The sequence below is a fragment of the Stenella coeruleoalba genome (genome assembly GCF_951394435.1).
Source record: "Stenella coeruleoalba genome assembly, chromosome: 3".
Taxonomy (NCBI): domain Eukaryota; kingdom Metazoa; phylum Chordata; class Mammalia; order Artiodactyla; family Delphinidae; genus Stenella; species Stenella coeruleoalba.
This window is the reverse complement of record NC_137148.1, coordinates 164,486,606-164,502,080: the sequence shown is the minus strand read 5'-3', so window position 1 is coordinate 164,502,080 and position 15,475 is coordinate 164,486,606. Positions and strand designations below refer to the sequence as shown.

At 58.1% G+C, this 15,475-nt stretch overlaps 4 protein-coding genes across 5 annotated transcripts; 1 reads left to right on the top strand and 3 right to left on the bottom strand.

Moving 5' to 3' along the window:
- Nucleotides 1-4,193, bottom strand: RNASEH2A (ribonuclease H2 subunit A). Of its 2 annotated transcripts, XM_079917933.1 has the most exons (8): nt 3,979-4,193; nt 3,691-3,762; nt 3,439-3,565; nt 3,258-3,345; nt 1,811-1,948; nt 1,618-1,705; nt 514-637; nt 1-405 (listed from the first exon to the last, which is right to left on the bottom strand). In XM_079917933.1, exons 1-8 carry the CDS (start codon nt 4,103-4,105, stop codon nt 276-278), a joined length of 894 nt encoding a protein of 297 aa, XP_079774059.1. In that variant the 5' UTR covers nt 4,106-4,193; the 3' UTR covers nt 1-275. The 2 variants fall into 2 exon arrangements, with proteins under 2 accessions (XP_079774059.1, XP_079774060.1); XM_079917934.1 differs by lacking the exon at nt 1,811-1,948.
- Nucleotides 4,194-4,311: 118 nt separating this feature from the next.
- On the bottom strand, nt 4,312-7,025 carry THSD8 (thrombospondin type 1 domain containing 8; the record flags this gene model as incomplete). Its single annotated transcript, XM_079918304.1, has 3 exons — nt 4,312-4,403; nt 5,274-5,479; nt 6,827-7,025. 2 exons carry the CDS (start codon nt 7,023-7,025, stop codon nt 5,280-5,282), a joined length of 399 nt encoding a protein of 132 aa, XP_079774430.1. The 3' UTR covers nt 4,312-4,403; nt 5,274-5,279.
- Nucleotides 7,026-7,149: 124 nt separating this feature from the next.
- On the top strand, nt 7,150-10,348 carry PRDX2 (peroxiredoxin 2). The gene is made up of 6 exons (XM_079918303.1): nt 7,150-7,290; nt 7,760-7,864; nt 7,961-8,114; nt 8,723-8,845; nt 9,010-9,140; nt 10,034-10,348. The coding sequence occupies exons 2-6, from the start codon at nt 7,762-7,764 to the stop codon at nt 10,117-10,119; spliced, it is 597 nt and encodes a 198-aa protein (XP_079774429.1). The 5' UTR covers nt 7,150-7,290; nt 7,760-7,761; the 3' UTR covers nt 10,120-10,348.
- A 1,942-nt stretch (nt 10,349-12,290) lies between these two features.
- JUNB (JunB proto-oncogene, AP-1 transcription factor subunit) lies at nt 12,291-14,324 on the bottom strand. Its single transcript, XM_079917877.1, has one exon. The coding sequence runs from the start codon at nt 14,050-14,052 to the stop codon at nt 13,009-13,011; it is 1,044 nt and encodes a 347-aa protein (XP_079774003.1). The 5' UTR covers nt 14,053-14,324; the 3' UTR covers nt 12,291-13,008.
- Between the last annotated feature and the right edge of the window lie 1,151 nt (nt 14,325-15,475).

Sequence of the window (15,475 nt, the reverse complement as noted above, 5' to 3'; positions counted from 1 at the left end):
CAGGGAATTAGATCCCGCATGCCGCAACGAAGATCCCAGCGCAGCCAAATAAATAAATAAATATTTAAAAAAAATCAAATCACATCAATCAATCAATGTCCATCCTGTTTCAGTTCTAGAAGTCAACAACTTGGTGCAGATGCAGACCGAGCACACCTCCACCCTACCGCCACCCCAAAACAGAACCTCCACACTTAGTTTTCCTTGAAGAATTTTAATCACAAACTGGGGGTGGGGTGGGTGTGGGAGGAGGTAAAGGGAGTACAGGCTGGCTGCTAGAGAATGGTGGCTGACTCCAGGCCCCGCTCCTGGAAGTACCGATGGGGGAGGCGGGGGCGGGGGCCTTCGCTGAAGTACGACTTGATCCTCCTAAGTCCCTCCTGATCCCCCGTCTGCGAGTCCTCCCTGTGGGAGAGAGATGGCGACACTGACTTCTGGGGGATCGGCCCTCTCAGGCAGCGCTGAGCCCTGGCTTCTCACCCTCCTTCCTCATAGCACCTCCAGGACACCTACCATGTAACGTCTTCTGCCTCCTTCTCCAGGATGCTCTGGGCTGTGCGCCAACTGAACCGGACAAACTGGGGGAAGCCGAACACAGGGTCCACGTGCTCCCTCAACCACGCTTTTGTCTTGGGATCTGGGGGAAGGGTAGGGTGGACAATGTGCTAGCCCTGAGCCCTGCCGTAATGTCCCAGCTTCTCAGCTTGGCATCTGAGGCCCTACCACCTCATCTCAGTCCTCCTCTGGAGTACCTGAAGCACCGCCCACTGTCTGAGACATCTTCCTGCCTCAGGACCTTTGCACAAGCAGTTCCCCCCAACTCTTTGCCTGGTCAACAGTTGCTTATGGTGCAGTTTAAGGAGACTGCCCTTGAGACATCTCCCTTACCTCCCCCAAGGACATGAGGCATTGAACCAGCATTTGTGGACCATTGAGTTAATGCCCATCTCTCCCATGTAACCACGAACTCAGTGGGCACAAGGAGGTCCTTGTTTGTCTTGCTCATGGCTAAATCTTCAGGGCTTGGCCCTGCAGGTCACATACCAGGTGTTCAGTAAGCAATGAACACTGCCCAGAGTGTCTTTGGCCTGGACCTGGTTTCCTCCCTTTGGCCTCACCTAAGTTCCAATCCTAGACTTGCTGTTACCCCACCCAACTGCCAAAGGGTTCCTTGAACCCAGCCACTGAATCTTTGCCTCTGCCCTTGTGTGTCTTTGGGAGAGGTGGAGGGGAGGGGCACGATCATTTCCACTTTACAAACAGGGAGACTGAGTCTCCTAATGAAGAGAAAACAATGGATTCAAGCTGGGGCCACCGGACAGCACTGCACAGGAGCCAGTACCCCTCACTCTGCCCTTTGCGCCTTAACAAATGGACAGATGCCCATCGTGAGTCTCAGTCCTTCACTGGGGCTCCAGAGAGAGAGCAGAGAGGGAGGGAGGGAGAAGGGAAGAGGGAGTCTGCCAGCTGGAATCCAACTTTGCCACATTTTGGCCATAAGCAAGTGGCCCCCCTGTCTGGGCCTCAGCCTCTTCTGCTGCAGAGTGGGGTGGTCAGAACAACTTAGAAAACCTCAGAAGCATGCCAAGCCTGCCTTTTTAGTTTATTGTCACTCACCATTGGGGTAGCCTGAGCCATAATCAGTGTCCAGGTCCTGCAGTTTTTCCACAAACTTCCAGTTCTTCACAGCCTGGTCTCGGGCCACCTGTGGGCAAGATAGGCACTTGGGATCTCCCTCCCCATGAAGCAGCCATGCTTGCCTCCTGCCAGGGGGATGCTGGGAGCTGGCCATGGCCAGCAGGGGCCTAACCTTGGCACAGATACTGGCGGCACTGACCACGGGATAGAGGGCATCTGCCTTGGCCTTGACTGTCACTTCAACACCAGGAAAGCGCTGCTGCAGCCGCTCCTGGTATGTCTCTGGGGGCCCCACAGTGTCCACAAACACCTGCCGTGGTGACAGAAATGTATTCATTCAACAAACATCCAGAAAAACAACTGTGTACATGATCCAACTTCACAGCCTTTGCACTTGATGTTCCCGCTGCCTGGAATACTCGTCTCTCAGCTCATGCCCAGGCTGCGTCTTCCTCTCGGGGGTCTCAGCTCAAATATCACCCTCTAAAGAGGCTTTTCCTGATCACACTATATCCATTCTACATTTATTAAGCACCTACCTACTGCATGCCATGGGCTGCTCTATGTGTTGAGGACATAGCAGTAAACATGACAGAGTAGACACCCTGGTGAGAGCCACAGACAAGAAACAGGACAAATAATAAAGAATAAGGGAGATCCAGAAGAGATTATAATTTTAAAAAATTTGGGGGTGTTCAGGGAAGGTCACTCTGAGGTGGTGACATCTGAATAAAGGCCTGAAGGAAATGAGCCACAGGGAGATCTGGGAAAGAGTGTTCTAGTGCAAAGGCCCTGAGGTGGGACCATGTCAAGTACGCTGGACAGCAGTACGGGGACCACATGTCTAGAACAGAAATGAGGTCAGAAAAGTAGCAAGAAAAGTAATCTCCAGAGCATTTATTATTCTCAAAAATCACCTTTACTATTTGCTTACCAGCTGCCCATCCATCTCCTCTGATTTGGTCATGAATCCGAGGGCAGGCTCCTTGTCTGTCTGCTTCAGTACTGCATGGTCAGCTCCACATTCCAGCCCTGGACCTCAGCCACTTTCTCAGCAAGGCCTCCCTTGTTACATTCTCTATCTCAAGTATATTTACCCTTGTGATTCTCTCAAAACGGTCTGTTCTTTGCCTTGCAAACTCGATGCAATACCAACTTATAATTCTCTCTGGGGATTTAATCTCATTCTTCACTTGCCTGTAAACTTTCCTGATTTAATTCCCACTGTGTTCAGAAAATTAAACATCGAGATTTACATTTCAAAAACGTAAATGACTGTCTGCTGTGTGGGGAGCACATTGTAGGGGAGGGGGCTGGAGGAGGATGGGGCAGGTATCCAGGAGGGGAGGGTGCCCTGGGCTAGGATACAGACTGCGGTCGGGGAGAACAGATGTGGGATTCGTTCTACACACTGAGCCTTTAGAATATGGAAATAGATTAGATGGGGGTGAGGCTGGGGGCCCCACCATGGTCCTCAGTGGGGCACACATTTAAGGTAGGAAAAACAGTAAGACATCAACAGCAGTAAAACACATTCCTGAATCATCCATCGCACTTCTATACTCCTATTTTATCCTGAGGTGATTAAACGGGGGCAATCCAACCAACAGTTAGCTCACCTGGGCCACTTTCACACCTTGGTCCAACGCATACTGCATCAGCCCAGTAGCTGTATCATGAGACAGGGAGTTCAGGTTGTATTTGACCCTGTGGTGGTGGACAGAGCCCAGTCAACATCGTTCCAGCCACCCATCCCTTCCAACCCATGATGGCTACCCCCCCGCCCCCGGGACCCCTCACCGCCCAAGCATGCTGGTAGAGATGAGGTTTGGAGACAGCACGTCCAGTGCCCAGCCCACAAAGTCTCCGTCCTCCTCCATTTTCGCAAAGAGCCTGTGCCGCTCGCTCTCCGACAAGGTCTTTGAGTCTGGGTGGAGGATTGGGAGAGAAGGGGAGCGGCTGGTTCCCCCAGTTCCTGCTCTCCCCCTCCAGCTTGCACCCGCCCCTGAACATGCCCAGGAACCGCCTCCCTAGATCTACCCCAGGGCTCACCTGCCACTTTCAGGGCCTCCAGATCTGCCAGGCGGGACAGGGGGCAATAGCAGATGGCGTAGACCATGGGGCCTGGGGAAGAGGGGGTCCAAACAGTGAGCCCGTGAAAGCCGCCATCTCTATTCCATCATCACCGCTTTTTTTTTCGGTGCCATCACCAATGCCATCGCCATCACCACTATCACCACCACCACCACCCCCCCGAGTGCGGTGCAATCCCAGCTCCTGTTCCAGTGCAACTTGCATCCACCTTATCACGCCCCTCCCCCACCCGGCCCTGGGGCGCACCCAGCACCGGGCCCCGGCCCGCTTCATCGACGCCCAGGACGCAGGGCTCCTTGCGGCACACAGAAGGTACAGACGAGTTCAGGCGACAGCGGCCCGTATTGTCTCTCTCCAGCTCGCTGAGATCCATGCCGCCGCAGCCGCCGCCACCAGCGGCAGGAACAAAGTCTGCAAGGAAAGGTCTCTGCGCGCTTTTTCCGCGGGCCCAGAGGCAGTGCTAGCTCTCGACCAATCGCCGCGCAAGACACGCCCCAAACGTTCCCGCCGCCCTTGTCGTTTGCGCAGCACACGCCGACGTCGCTGCCGTGCAGCTTCCTGGGAATTGTAGTTCCCGAGTCTGACAGCCGAGCTCTATGGTTGGGGAACTGGATAGGCGGGGTCGCTTTCCAAGCTCCGCCCGGGTGTCACTGGAGCTCCGCCCGCCGGGGCTGGAGGGAGGAGAGGGAAATAAAGGGGAAATTGAGGGGGGCCTTGAAGGATTCGACCCGGTCAGAGCCTAGAAGGTCAGATACCACTAGACTCCCAGAATACGGTGTCCGCATCACTGAGTTCCTGTCCCCCATCTGGTTTCAGGCTCTTTGTACTCGAGGTCCCTGCTACTCCACACAGTCTAAGCCCCCTGGACTAGGTATCCTGGCTCACGCTGGGCTCAAACCTTCGGACTTAGAGTCCCCCAGCTCTCTCTCTCCGTAGCTCACCGGGAGAGCCACCCCCCCGCCTCTCGCCTGCTTTCTACCCTCTCTCTCATCCGGGCTAAGCCTCTCCTACCCCCGAACCGAGATCCCAGACCTCTACAGACTCCGGCTCAGAGTCTCCGCCCACCACGCAGGCTCCTTTCCCCTCCATCCCCAATTCAGGGTTCATGCTCCCGCCCCGTCTCCCACCCTTCTCCCTCTTTCTCCCACGTCTTAGCGAGGAGCACGCCTCCCAGATTTGTCCACCACTCCAACGACATGTCTCTTTCTATTCCCTGCTCTCAACAGAGCTCACGCCCTCAGACTGTGGGTTTCTGTTCCTCATCAGGGTCCCAGTTCCTCCATCTGCGTTTTCCCCTCCCCACCCCCACCACCTTTCTTCCTTTCTCCTCGGATATCAGCGGGGCTCCCATCTCCTGACTCAGCCCTCCCTTCCCACGCTGCACTCAAGCCCCAGATTTAGTGCCCCATTGTTCCCTCTTCGAGGCCCGCCTCGTACCCGCCCCCCACAGCCCTTCCTCTCTCCCCTGCCCACCCTGGGAACCCGCGGCCCCGGATTTGCCCATCAGCCCCGGCCCCGCCTCCTCCGCGCCCGAGGCTCACCCGGGCTCAGGGCCTCCAGTCGCAGTCGTTCGGCTCGCAGGATGAACAATCTCGTTGCCGGCAGGGCCGCACCTGAACCAGATTCTCGCGGTCCATGAACACCGGGCCCGGCGCTGTGCCCACAGCCTCGCGGCTGCGCTCCTGCTTGCCCAGGTCGCAGAAACAGCGCCACTTTCCCCACGGGCCAAGGGCAGAGTCTTCCAAGTCTAGGGATGGAGGGCCAGGTAGGAGGGAACCTTTCCCCCCGCACCCCCAGGGAGGGAGGAGGAGAAAGACACTAATACATCACAACAGTTCGTATTTGCTCAGTTGTGCTTCTGTGCCAGGTACCCAGCCATAGATTATCTCTAATCTTACCGTTAGTCCCAGGTGGGGAAACTGAAACTTAGAGAGAACAAGCCACCCTTCCAAGCTCACACAACTGGTGAATGGCCCAGAGGGACTGCAAAATGACACTTCCCACCTGTGCCTGCCTGTCCAGTTGGGAATGTGGTACCACACCCTTGGTGTGTCCACCATCTGAAGATGACTCCTCTCTCCAGGGGCATGATCTTGAGCCTGTCCAACTGGCACAGTGTCACCTGACCAGCAGGGTTGCCAGGTGGTAAATTAAATGACATAATTGTCATAACGAAGGTACTTAAAGCCCCTGGCGATGTGCTAGTACATAACACAAAAACAATTATTATGATCACTTTCAAAGCGGCTACAACGTTTATTAGACGCCCTTCACAGCCCTTCTTTTACTGACTCTTCCCTACAGCCCTAGTTGACAGGTCTTAGCCCAAATCTGTGGCTCACAGAGTCCTGACACCTCATGCCCTCACCAAGCCTCTGCCAGACAACACTGGCCTCTTTCCAGTCCTCTGTCAGGCCGTTTGGCCTTGGCACTTGCGGTTCCAACTCCCTGTTGCACTCTTCCCCCTAAATCTTCGCATTTTAGGCTTTTGCTTGTCATTCCGGCTGCATTGGTTACCTATCTTCAGCCGGGCCTTCTCTGACTTCAGAAGTTTACCTGCACCCTGCCTTTTCTATCTCCGCCTTTCCCAGCACTTATCCATGAGTTTATGGATATGTCTGCGTCGGTATTTATTGCCTGCTCAGGTCCCCTCTCCCGGTGTAGGCTGCTTATAGACAGTCTCTATCTCAATTTACAGATGAGAAAACTGAGCCTCAGAGAAAAGTAATCAGCCCGAGGGGCGCCGCCAGTGCATAGCTGGCAGAGATTTTTTTTTTTTTTTTTTTTTTTTTTTTGCGGTACGCGGGCCTCTCACTGTTGTGACCTCTCCCGTTGCGGAGCACAGGCTCCGGACGCGCAGGCTCAGCGGCCATGGCTCACGGGCCTAGTCACTCCGTGGCATGTGGCATCTTCCCGGACCGGGGCACGAACCCGTGTCCCCTGCATCGGCAGGCGGACTCTCAACCACTGCGCCACCAGGGAAGCCCCTGGGCAGAGATTTGAGGTCCCTGAAGGAGGGTCTATTTGCAGCCAGATGGTGACGTGGGGCAATGAAGCACCTTTCTGCACTGTCACAGCCGCAGCCTGCAGTTACCTTTCTCCAGATGCTGCAGCCGCAGCTGCTCCCAGGTGTCCCCTTCTCCCTGCTCGCCGAAGTATTGGTAGTCGGGGGAAACCTGGGCAGGAGTTGCCAGCAGCAGGAGTATCAGAGGCAGCAACAGTAGTGTCAAACCGCTCCGGGCCATGCCGGACTCAACCGACCCCAGCTCGCTCCAAAGAGGAGCCCCGCGCATCACCCCCGCGGGCCGACGCAGTGGTCGGGGCCGGCGGCTGCGCGTCTCCCCCTGCCGCCCGCGGGCAAGTGGTCGCGACCGGCTCCTCTTTCCCTCCCCTGCGCTTGCAGTGGACCCGACCGTTCCGCTCGTCCGCCCACCCCTCCGCGCTAGGCGTCATGGTTCGGGCCTAATATAAAAGGCTCCAAGGCCCAGGGCACACTTCGCCCTACGAAAGCGAGTCTGTGCGTCTGCGAGTCTGTGCGTCCCGCCCTTTCCCACGCAGGTATGGACACCTGGAGTGCATCGAGCTGCGGGGAGTCCCCTTGGAGCAGCTTGGGCCCTATCCGGACCTCAGCGCTGGCCGCCTTTGTTTTCCGCCCGCCGTAGTGGCCGCCTTTGTCCTTGCGGGGAAAAACGAGGCCAGAGCCTTGGAGTACAGGCCGCATCCCCAGGCTCCCCGCCCCCAGCTCGCGGCATCTCCTCCTGGGGCGGTGGGCTTGCGCGACCGCGCTCAGGCCGACACACTAACTGGAGGCCGGCCGGCAGCTGCCCGGCCCCTCTAGCTGTCCAGGGGGGCGGGTCTCCCAAAGTCTCAAGGCCGTGCCAACCTGGTCCCGGAGAAGGTGCGAGGCAGTACTGCTGCCTCCGCCGCTCTGACTCAGTAACTGGGCCCGGTACGCAGCGTGACCTTGGGAAGCGAGGACAAAGGGTCGTCCAGGGCGCACTGACCGGGCGGGGGTCTCGGCTTTCAGTCATGACCTCCGGCTACGCGCACATCGGAAAGCCCGCCCCGGAATTCCAGGCCACCGCCGTGGTGGATGGCGCCTTCAAGGAGGTGAAGCTTTCAGACTACAAAGGTGAGGGCGGCCTGGAGGGGGCCCTGGTGGGGGCGGGGCACAGGCATTAGAGGGACTGAGCCCTAACTCCTTGTCTATTCCCACCCCCTTCCCCAGGAAAATACTTGGTCCTCTTTTTCTACCCGCTGGACTTTACCTTTGTGTGCCCCACGGAGATCATCGCTTTCAGTGAGCGTGCCGAGGAGTTCCACAAGCTGGACTGCGATGTGCTGGGCGTCTCTGTGGACTCTCAGTTCACCCACCTGGCTTGGTATGACCAGTGGGGACCAGTAAGGAGGAAGGGTGCAGCTAAACCTACACCTCTATAGGGTCTGAGCTGTGTGTTCTCCTGGCCGGTGCTCAACCTCTGCGTCTCCCTTTCCCATCAAGAAAATAATGGAAATAGTGATTCCCAAGTCCTCAATGATGATGACAGTAATTAGCTTTTGGAAACTAGTTTCGTGGCGTAGAGAGTTAGCAGATGCTTTTTTTCACTTAGGGCAACACAGCCTCCCTCCCGTGAACTATTTCAGCAAGGTGGAAACTCCAAGAGAGTGAAGGGCTGGGCCCAGTGACACAGAGCTAGAGAGAGGAGGATGGGGACTCTAAGGCAGGTTCTCTGCCTCAAGGTGCTGGAAACCACCAGTACATGTGAAGCCACTTTGCTAGAGTATTAGCTTAGTCTTCCCAGCTGTGAGAAGCAGCCCCAGCAGCCACTTCAGGGTGGGGTGGGTGGCGCTCCCTGGGGTTTGCTCAAAAGCCCCTTATCTCTCACCTCCAGCACCCCCTCTCCAGCCCTTATCACATGCAGGCCCAAAGGGTGAGGACCCTGCTGTGCCAGGCATCCTGAGGTCCCAGCCCTGTCTCCCCCACCCACAGGATCAACACCCCCCGGAAGGAGGGAGGCTTGGGCCCCCTGAACATCCCCCTGCTGGCTGATGTAACCAGAAGCTTGTCCCGTGATTATGGCGTGCTGAAGGAAGATGAGGGCATCGCCTACAGGTACCGTGGGACCCTCAGGAAGCCCCCATCCTCAGAGTGAGGGGATCGCTCTTGGGTGATGCCCTCCCTGCCCACAGCCCTGTGGCTAGCAGGAAGACGGTGCTCCCTCCCTGGGTCCTGACAGTGGGAACTCTGGCTCCTCACTGTGAACTCTGCTATCTCAGGGGCCTCTTTATCATCGATGGCAAGGGTGTCCTTCGCCAGATCACCATCAATGATTTGCCTGTGGGGCGCTCTGTGGATGAGGCTCTGCGGCTGGTCCAGGCCTTCCAGTACACAGATGAGCACGGGGAAGGTGAGCCGAAACCCACATTCACATGTGTTCACACATGGGTACATATGCAGCCCCTCTGTCATGCACACATACATTCACTGCCCGCCCTGTCGCTTGTGTGGGGTGGTTGTGAGGGCCCCAAAGAAGATTTAACTCAGGGCCTTGTCTGCAGGAAGTTTCTAGTCTGGTGGGAGAGATACCCCAATATAAGGGTGGGGAGCTGGGGAGGTAATAGAAATCTGTAGAAGGTATTTGAGAAGGCCTGTGCCAAGGCAGGCTTGAATGTTAGTTGGATCAGAGTATCTTCTCATGTGAAGGCCACAGCCTGACCACAGGCCCTCAAAGTCCACTGGGGCTGGCTAAGTCCAGCCTGGCCACAGGCCCTCAAAGTCCACCAGCCGCCTAAGAGAGAAAGATGCGATTAAAGGAGCCAGAAAGAAATTAAAATGTCAGCCAGGGAATTCCCTGGCGGTCCAGTGGTTAGGACTCTTGCCTTTTACTGCTGAGGGCTCGAGTTTCCCCTGGTCAGGGAAACTAAGATCCCACAAGCCACACGGTGCGGCCAAAAAACTACATAATAAAATAGGTACTTCCCTGGTGGTCCGTTGGTTAGGACTCTGCGCTTCTACTGCAGGGGACACGGGCTCAATCCCTGGTCGGGGAACTAAGATCCCACGTGCCACATGGTGTGGCCAAAAATAAATAAATAAAATAAAATGTCAGTCAGAAAATCCTGCAGCTGGGCTTGGAGGGCTCCTCTTACCATGTGGCATGGTCTTAGGCCTGGACCACTTGGCTCCAGGCTTTTTCTTCTGCAACTCATGCTCTTGCTTTGCCTCTTTTTGTCCCCTCACTACTGCTCTACCTTGAATATGGCACTCTGGCCTCATATGTGCACCTCTGTTTTTCCACAGTCTGTCCCGCTGGCTGGATGCCAGGCAGTGACACAATCAAGCCCAACGTGGACGACAGCAAGGAATATTTCTCCAAACACAACTAGGCTGGCAGAGGGGTGGCAAGCTTGGGCTCTTGGCCCCCATCTGTGCCCCCACCTGGGTGCCCCATACTGACCCAGGAAAGGCCCCTTCAGACTCTACAGTCCATGACCCCAGAGGGCTAGGCCAAGGCTTTCTCAAGCTACCAGCTGAGAGCTGGTGAACGGTGACCCCCTCCTTGGAGCCCACATAGCTGAGAACAGGCCTAGAGGCGACTAATAAAGTATTAGGGACAGATGTAAGTCTGTGTTGGTGTGATTTGTCCTGGCGTGGTACCACTCCCCACCCCCTTCTCCAGACTGTGGCCTGGGAAACTGACATTGTAGTTACCGATCTCCACCACAAGGTGGCAGTCTTGCATCATGCTCACTGCTTACTCTCCTCCCTCTTTCTCCTTGGCCTGAAGACGGGTGGAGGGGCCGGGGGCGATGGTGCTGTTGGCCCCTTGCAGGGAGCAAGTCCCAGGCTGCCTTACAACCTGAAACCTGGCCATGCAGAGCAGCGCCCACACCTAAACAGCAGCCAGCCTGGGTTCAAATGCCGCTTAAGCTGTGATCTTCTCTGGGTCTCTTCAACAGCAAAATGGGAATAAAGACAAACCTACATTTCACCATTTCACGTTAAAAGAGATGAAGTACGTGAAGCTCAGGGCTCTGTTAATGGTTATTAGGACCAAGTTCCTGGGGCTGGAAGAAGGTGGGGACCCAATCCTGAGCATAGAACCAAGAGAGGGAGCTTGAGGTAGAGGCACAGTCCCTGCTGCAAGTTCTACACCACCCCAGGTTGGAAGGGCTGTGCCTCTGCCCCTGAAGTGGAAGGATGAGGGTTAGGCTGGGAGGCAGGTGTTAGGAGCAAGACAGTGTTTGAAGGAGCTCAGTTTGATGCTGTGCATGTTCAGGCAAGTGGCTTTGCCACTCTGAGCCCCCATTTCCTTCCACAGAACAGGACTGACAAGCTCATTTAATCCACAGACCCATTATTACTGCTATCCAGCCTAATGCCCTCCAAGGTCACCCATCTCAGCCTTGGGATTTTATCTACAGTCCTCCCCAAGGCCCTGTGTGGTCTTCCCTGACCTCATCTCCCAACTCCTGGTTCACTCCATTGCAGCACACAGCCTTCTTGCAGTTCTTTAACAGGCTGATCTTGTTCTGGCCACAGGAGCTTTGCATGTGCTGTTCCCTCTGCCAGAACGCTGTTACTCAGGATTTTCTCAGGGCTCAGCTTCAAAGCTGCTGAAAAATCGCCTCATTAAAGTTCCATGTTCCCAATCCATTCTCCAAAGCAGCTAACCTCCCCGGCCCCATCACTACCACTTTGACCATTTTTTTTTTCTTCCTAGCACTTACCACCATCTCCGAATCACGCTTGCTTGTTTATTGTCTGTCGGCCCTGGTCCCGTCTGTGACTCCTGGGCCAGGTTGTTCAGTACTTTATAAATGAATTAATGAAGCGTCTGTTCTACCCCACCTCGCCCCTGTGGCTTGGTTTCTCGATCTGTGTTTTTCTCTGCTGCTCTGGGGGCTTCCAGCTCCGAAGCCAGCCAGATCCCCATCGGGGCTCACCAGCCGCGCTCGCACCCGTCACAGCTGCGGGGGAGGCAGCCCCATGAGAGGGCGGCGGCGGCGCCCGGCGGCCCGAGCAGCCGCCCCGGCAGGACCAGACCTGGCAGTCGCCCCGCTCCCGGCCTGGCACCCGGGAGGGGAAACTGGCAGGCGGGCACCGCCCTTCCTGGCGGGGGTGGGGAGGGGATCGCGGCGGCAACGACGCGCAGGCAACTGCATCCCCCCTCCCGGGTCAGGTCAGACGGAGCTGGCGTGGGCTCGGCAGGACCCAGGCACCAGCCCGATGGGGGAGACTCTGGGGTGGCTCCCGGGGTTCTGGAGTGCGGCCCGCCCACCGCGGACGCTCTGGACCCAGGCCTGGGGCTTTCCGGGCCTTGGTAGCCGCCAGCCTGGGAAAATCCCGGCCCCTTTCCCGGCGCCGCGGCCCTGCCCGGCAGAGCGGGGGAGGGGATTCCCGGAATCTGCCCAGAGACCGCCGTCGCGTCACTGGGCAGAATCAGCCCATGTTTGGACAGCGCTTCCGTAGCGTCAGCGGGGAAAGCCCCGGCGCGCGCGGCTGGGCGGGGCCGCGCCTGCGCACTGCGCGTTTCGCCCCAGGCATCCTGTCCCCCGGTGCTGGGGAGTTGCGGGACCTGGTCCCCGCCCTGCACCTTCCAACCCGGGAGATCGGGGGACGCAAGAAGGGTTGGACACCCAGGCTGGGGACGCAAGATGTCTGAACAAAGCTGGCGAGATTGACACAGTTACAGGAGCAAGCCACAAACCGCAGTGGGGTGGGGGCATCCCACTACTCTCCTCCCTCCGCCCGCCCGGCTTGGAAAAAAAGACAACAGAAATTAATAAAGAACCTTTTTTTTTTTTACTTAAATAGATTCAATAAAAAGTAAGAACAACACACACACAAACACATCTTAAAATAAATTCTTTAGATACCGACTGCGCGTTTCTTCCGCACAGTACGGTGCAGAGGGGGGGAGGGCGGGGGCGGGGGTCCCCTCCCCAGTATCTCCGAGGGCTTGAGTACCGGTCGGCGGGGCCAGCTCCGCCGCAATCGCCCCCTCCTCCCCTCCCTGTTAAATACACAAATATATTATATTCAATATGAATTGAGTCCAGCAGAAAAAAAAATACAAAAAAAACGTGGAAGGGGGGCTTGTAAACGTCGAGGTGGAAGGACTGGCCGCAGAGCGGGCGGGCAGGAGTCCAGTGTGGTTTGTGGCGTCCCCAGGCCCCGGGGCCGGTGCCCACCGCCTGCCCCCTCGCCCCATGGGAGGCGTGCGCCCAGCCGTCCAGGTTGGGAAAATGTCCGTACGGGGGATAGGGGGGCGCTCAGAAGGCGTGTCCCTTGACCCCAAGCAGTAGCTGGCAGCCGTTGCTGACGTGGGTCATGACCTTCTGTTTGAGCTGGGCCACCTGCTCGCGGAGGAGGCCGGCAGTGCTGGACAGCCCGGCGTTCTCGGCCTTGAGTGTCTTCACCTTGTCCTCCAGGCGCGCGATGCGCTCCAGCTTCCGCTTCCGGCACTTGGTGGCCGCCAGCCGGTTCCGCAGCCGCTTGCGCTCTACTTTGATGCGCTCCTGGTCTTCCATGTTGATGGGGGACACCGGCGGCGTGGCGTCGCGGCTGCGCGCCTCAGGCACGGTCTGCGGTTCCTCCTTGAAGGTGGAGGCGCCGCGGCCCAGGCCCAGCTGCGCCGGGTGACCGCCGGCGAAGGGCGGCGCGTGTGGGAGGTAGCTGATGGTGGCCGTCGGGTACGAGCTCCCAGTCCCGACGGTGGCCCCGGCTCCTCCGGAGGTCGCAGAGGCTGGAGAATAGCTGCTGAGGTTGGTGTAGACGGGAGGCGGCTCCGGGCCGGCATATACGCCCCCGGGCCCGGCCGGGGGCCCCCCGCTGGCGCCCAGGGACACGTTGGGGGGCGTCACGTGGTTCATCTTGTGCAGGTCGTCCAGAGCTTTTACAAAGCCGTCGGCGAAGCCTTCCTGCTCCTCGGTGACGCCGCCCCCTGCGCCCCCCGCACCTCCACCACTGCCACCCCCGCGGGGGTAAAAGTACTGTCCCGGGGGCGTGGGCGTCGTCGTGATCACGCCGTTGCTGTTGGGGACGATCAGGCGCTCCAGCTCCGATGAGGCGAGCTTGAGCGACGCGCCGGTGTCCGAGCCCTGGCTGGAAAAGTAGCTGCCGCCACCGCTGCCCTCTGGGCCGGGGCCCCGCGCTCCGGGTGCTTTAAGATTTCGGTAGGGGTCGGCCAGGTTGAGCGCCAGGCTGGGTTTCAGGAGTTTGTAGTCGTGTAGAGAGAGGCCGCCCGGGGTCCGGCCGTATCCGGCCGCTGCGTATGAGTCGTCGTGGTAGAAGGGCTGTTCCATTTTAGTGCACATCCGGGCGGCCCGGTCGGTCTGAGGGTCCCTGCGGGGCCGCCCCGGGCCTCGCTGCAGCGAGACGCGCGCAGTCCGCGGAGGTGGCTGGACCAGGTGTCTGGACGCGCGTTCCCGGGGGCCTGTACGGGCCGAGAGAGGCCAACAGGCGGCTGTGCACGGAAGCTCTGTGCGGCTTCTCTAGCCCCTCTGCCCCCCTCTGGCGCACTCGCTTTCTTCGTGTTGCGTCCCCCTTGCTCCCCGCTCCCCGTTGGCTCCGATGCTGGCCTGGACGCGCTCAAGGTCCCGGCCGCTCAGCCGGAGCCACACGCCTTTATACGGCGATTGTCAGCTGCGGAAGTGCGCTCCGATTGGCGGTCGCCCGAGCCGGGCCCCCGCGCCCCCCTCCTGGAGCGTGGGGAAGGGGAGGAGGCGGCTCGCGTCATTGTCAGGAAGCGCGTGTCCTTGTAAACAGCGGCCACGGGCTGGGTGGCTCGGAGCGACTGCAGGGGGAGGGGCTCAGAGGACCCTGGTGCGTGAGGAAGGGGGCGCTGGGGCGGTCAGAGGTACAAGGGGAGAGGCTTCAGGGAGGGCGATGACTCCCCTGGAGTACTCGATGAGGGATACGAGGAACTGGTACAGAGCAAGTGTGCGTGTGTTGGGGGGACGGGGGTGGTCCCGAGCTGCACACAGAAAGGCCTGAGGGATCTGGAGTCTTCCAGAGGGGCTGGGGGGCTGAGAATACACTGAGAGACCCCCCAAAGGAGAGACAGGAGGGTTAAGCAGGGTGGGGGGGGGAGTGGTAAGGAGACGCCTGACTCAGAAATTGAGTGGGGGGTCCAAGGTACAGAAGAGTTGAGGGACTGGAATTTTCACGAGAGGAACTGAACCCAGGAAAAGTGAGGAAGGGGAGCGATCAAAAGTGTACACGGGAGCTGCTGGACACCCATTATGCAGAAAATGAGTAGGGGTCCTGGAGTCCATGGGAGAGACTGAGAGTCCCCCACAAGTTGGAAGGGGAAGGAATTGGGGGTCCTATATATGGAAAAAGTGAGTGAGGGTCCTGGGGTACACTGAGTCAAGGAAAATATGTGGGGTAGAAGATTAAGACACTGTCAGAGGTTGGAGGTCACTGGGGGTCATCTGCGAAGGCCCGACGGAGGAGAATTAGAAGGGTCGGGGCACCCCTTCAGTACTGAGATAGTACTGACAGAGGGTCTCCGGTTGAGACATGAGAGAAGGAGGGGTCTTTTGAGGATCCTGGGGACCTAGACTGCTGCATCTTCCACGATCGGCGTCCCCTCTTGTGGGTGACCTCTAGGTGCCTGTATACTCTGTCCCCACCCCAAAGACCTCCCCCAGTGACCCTGGACTTGACCGACATAGTGTCGGCTCCTGGTGCCTAGACCCAGCCCGACGGCCGGGGCGCGGTCGCCCAACCCCACTC

What these genes read in the sequence shown, in the direction of transcription:
- RNASEH2A (XM_079917933.1), bottom strand. Translation starts at nt 4,105, where the DNA reads ATGGATCTCAGCGAGCTGGAGAGAGACAATACGGGCCGCTGTCGCCTG. An exon ending in GGGCCGGGGCCCGGTGCTGG is followed by an intron (nt 3,763 to 3,978) that starts GTGCGCCCCAGG and finishes CCTCTTCCCCAG; the next exon opens with GCCCCATGGTCTACGCCATC. An exon ending in TGGCTCAGGCTACCCCAATG is followed by an intron (nt 638 to 1,617) that starts GTGAGTGACAAT and finishes CCCTTCCCCCAG; the next exon opens with ATCCCAAGACAAAAGCGTGG.
- PRDX2 (XM_079918303.1), top strand. Translation starts at nt 7,762, where the DNA reads ATGACCTCCGGCTACGCGCACATCGGAAAGCCCGCCCCGGAATTCCAG. An exon ending in GATGAGGGCATCGCCTACAG is followed by an intron (nt 8,846 to 9,009) that starts GTACCGTGGGAC and finishes CTGCTATCTCAG; the next exon opens with GGGCCTCTTTATCATCGATG. An exon ending in CACAGATGAGCACGGGGAAG is followed by an intron (nt 9,141 to 10,033) that starts GTGAGCCGAAAC and finishes GTTTTTCCACAG; the next exon opens with TCTGTCCCGCTGGCTGGATG.
- JUNB (XM_079917877.1), bottom strand. Translation starts at nt 14,052, where the DNA reads ATGTGCACTAAAATGGAACAGCCCTTCTACCACGACGACTCATACGCA.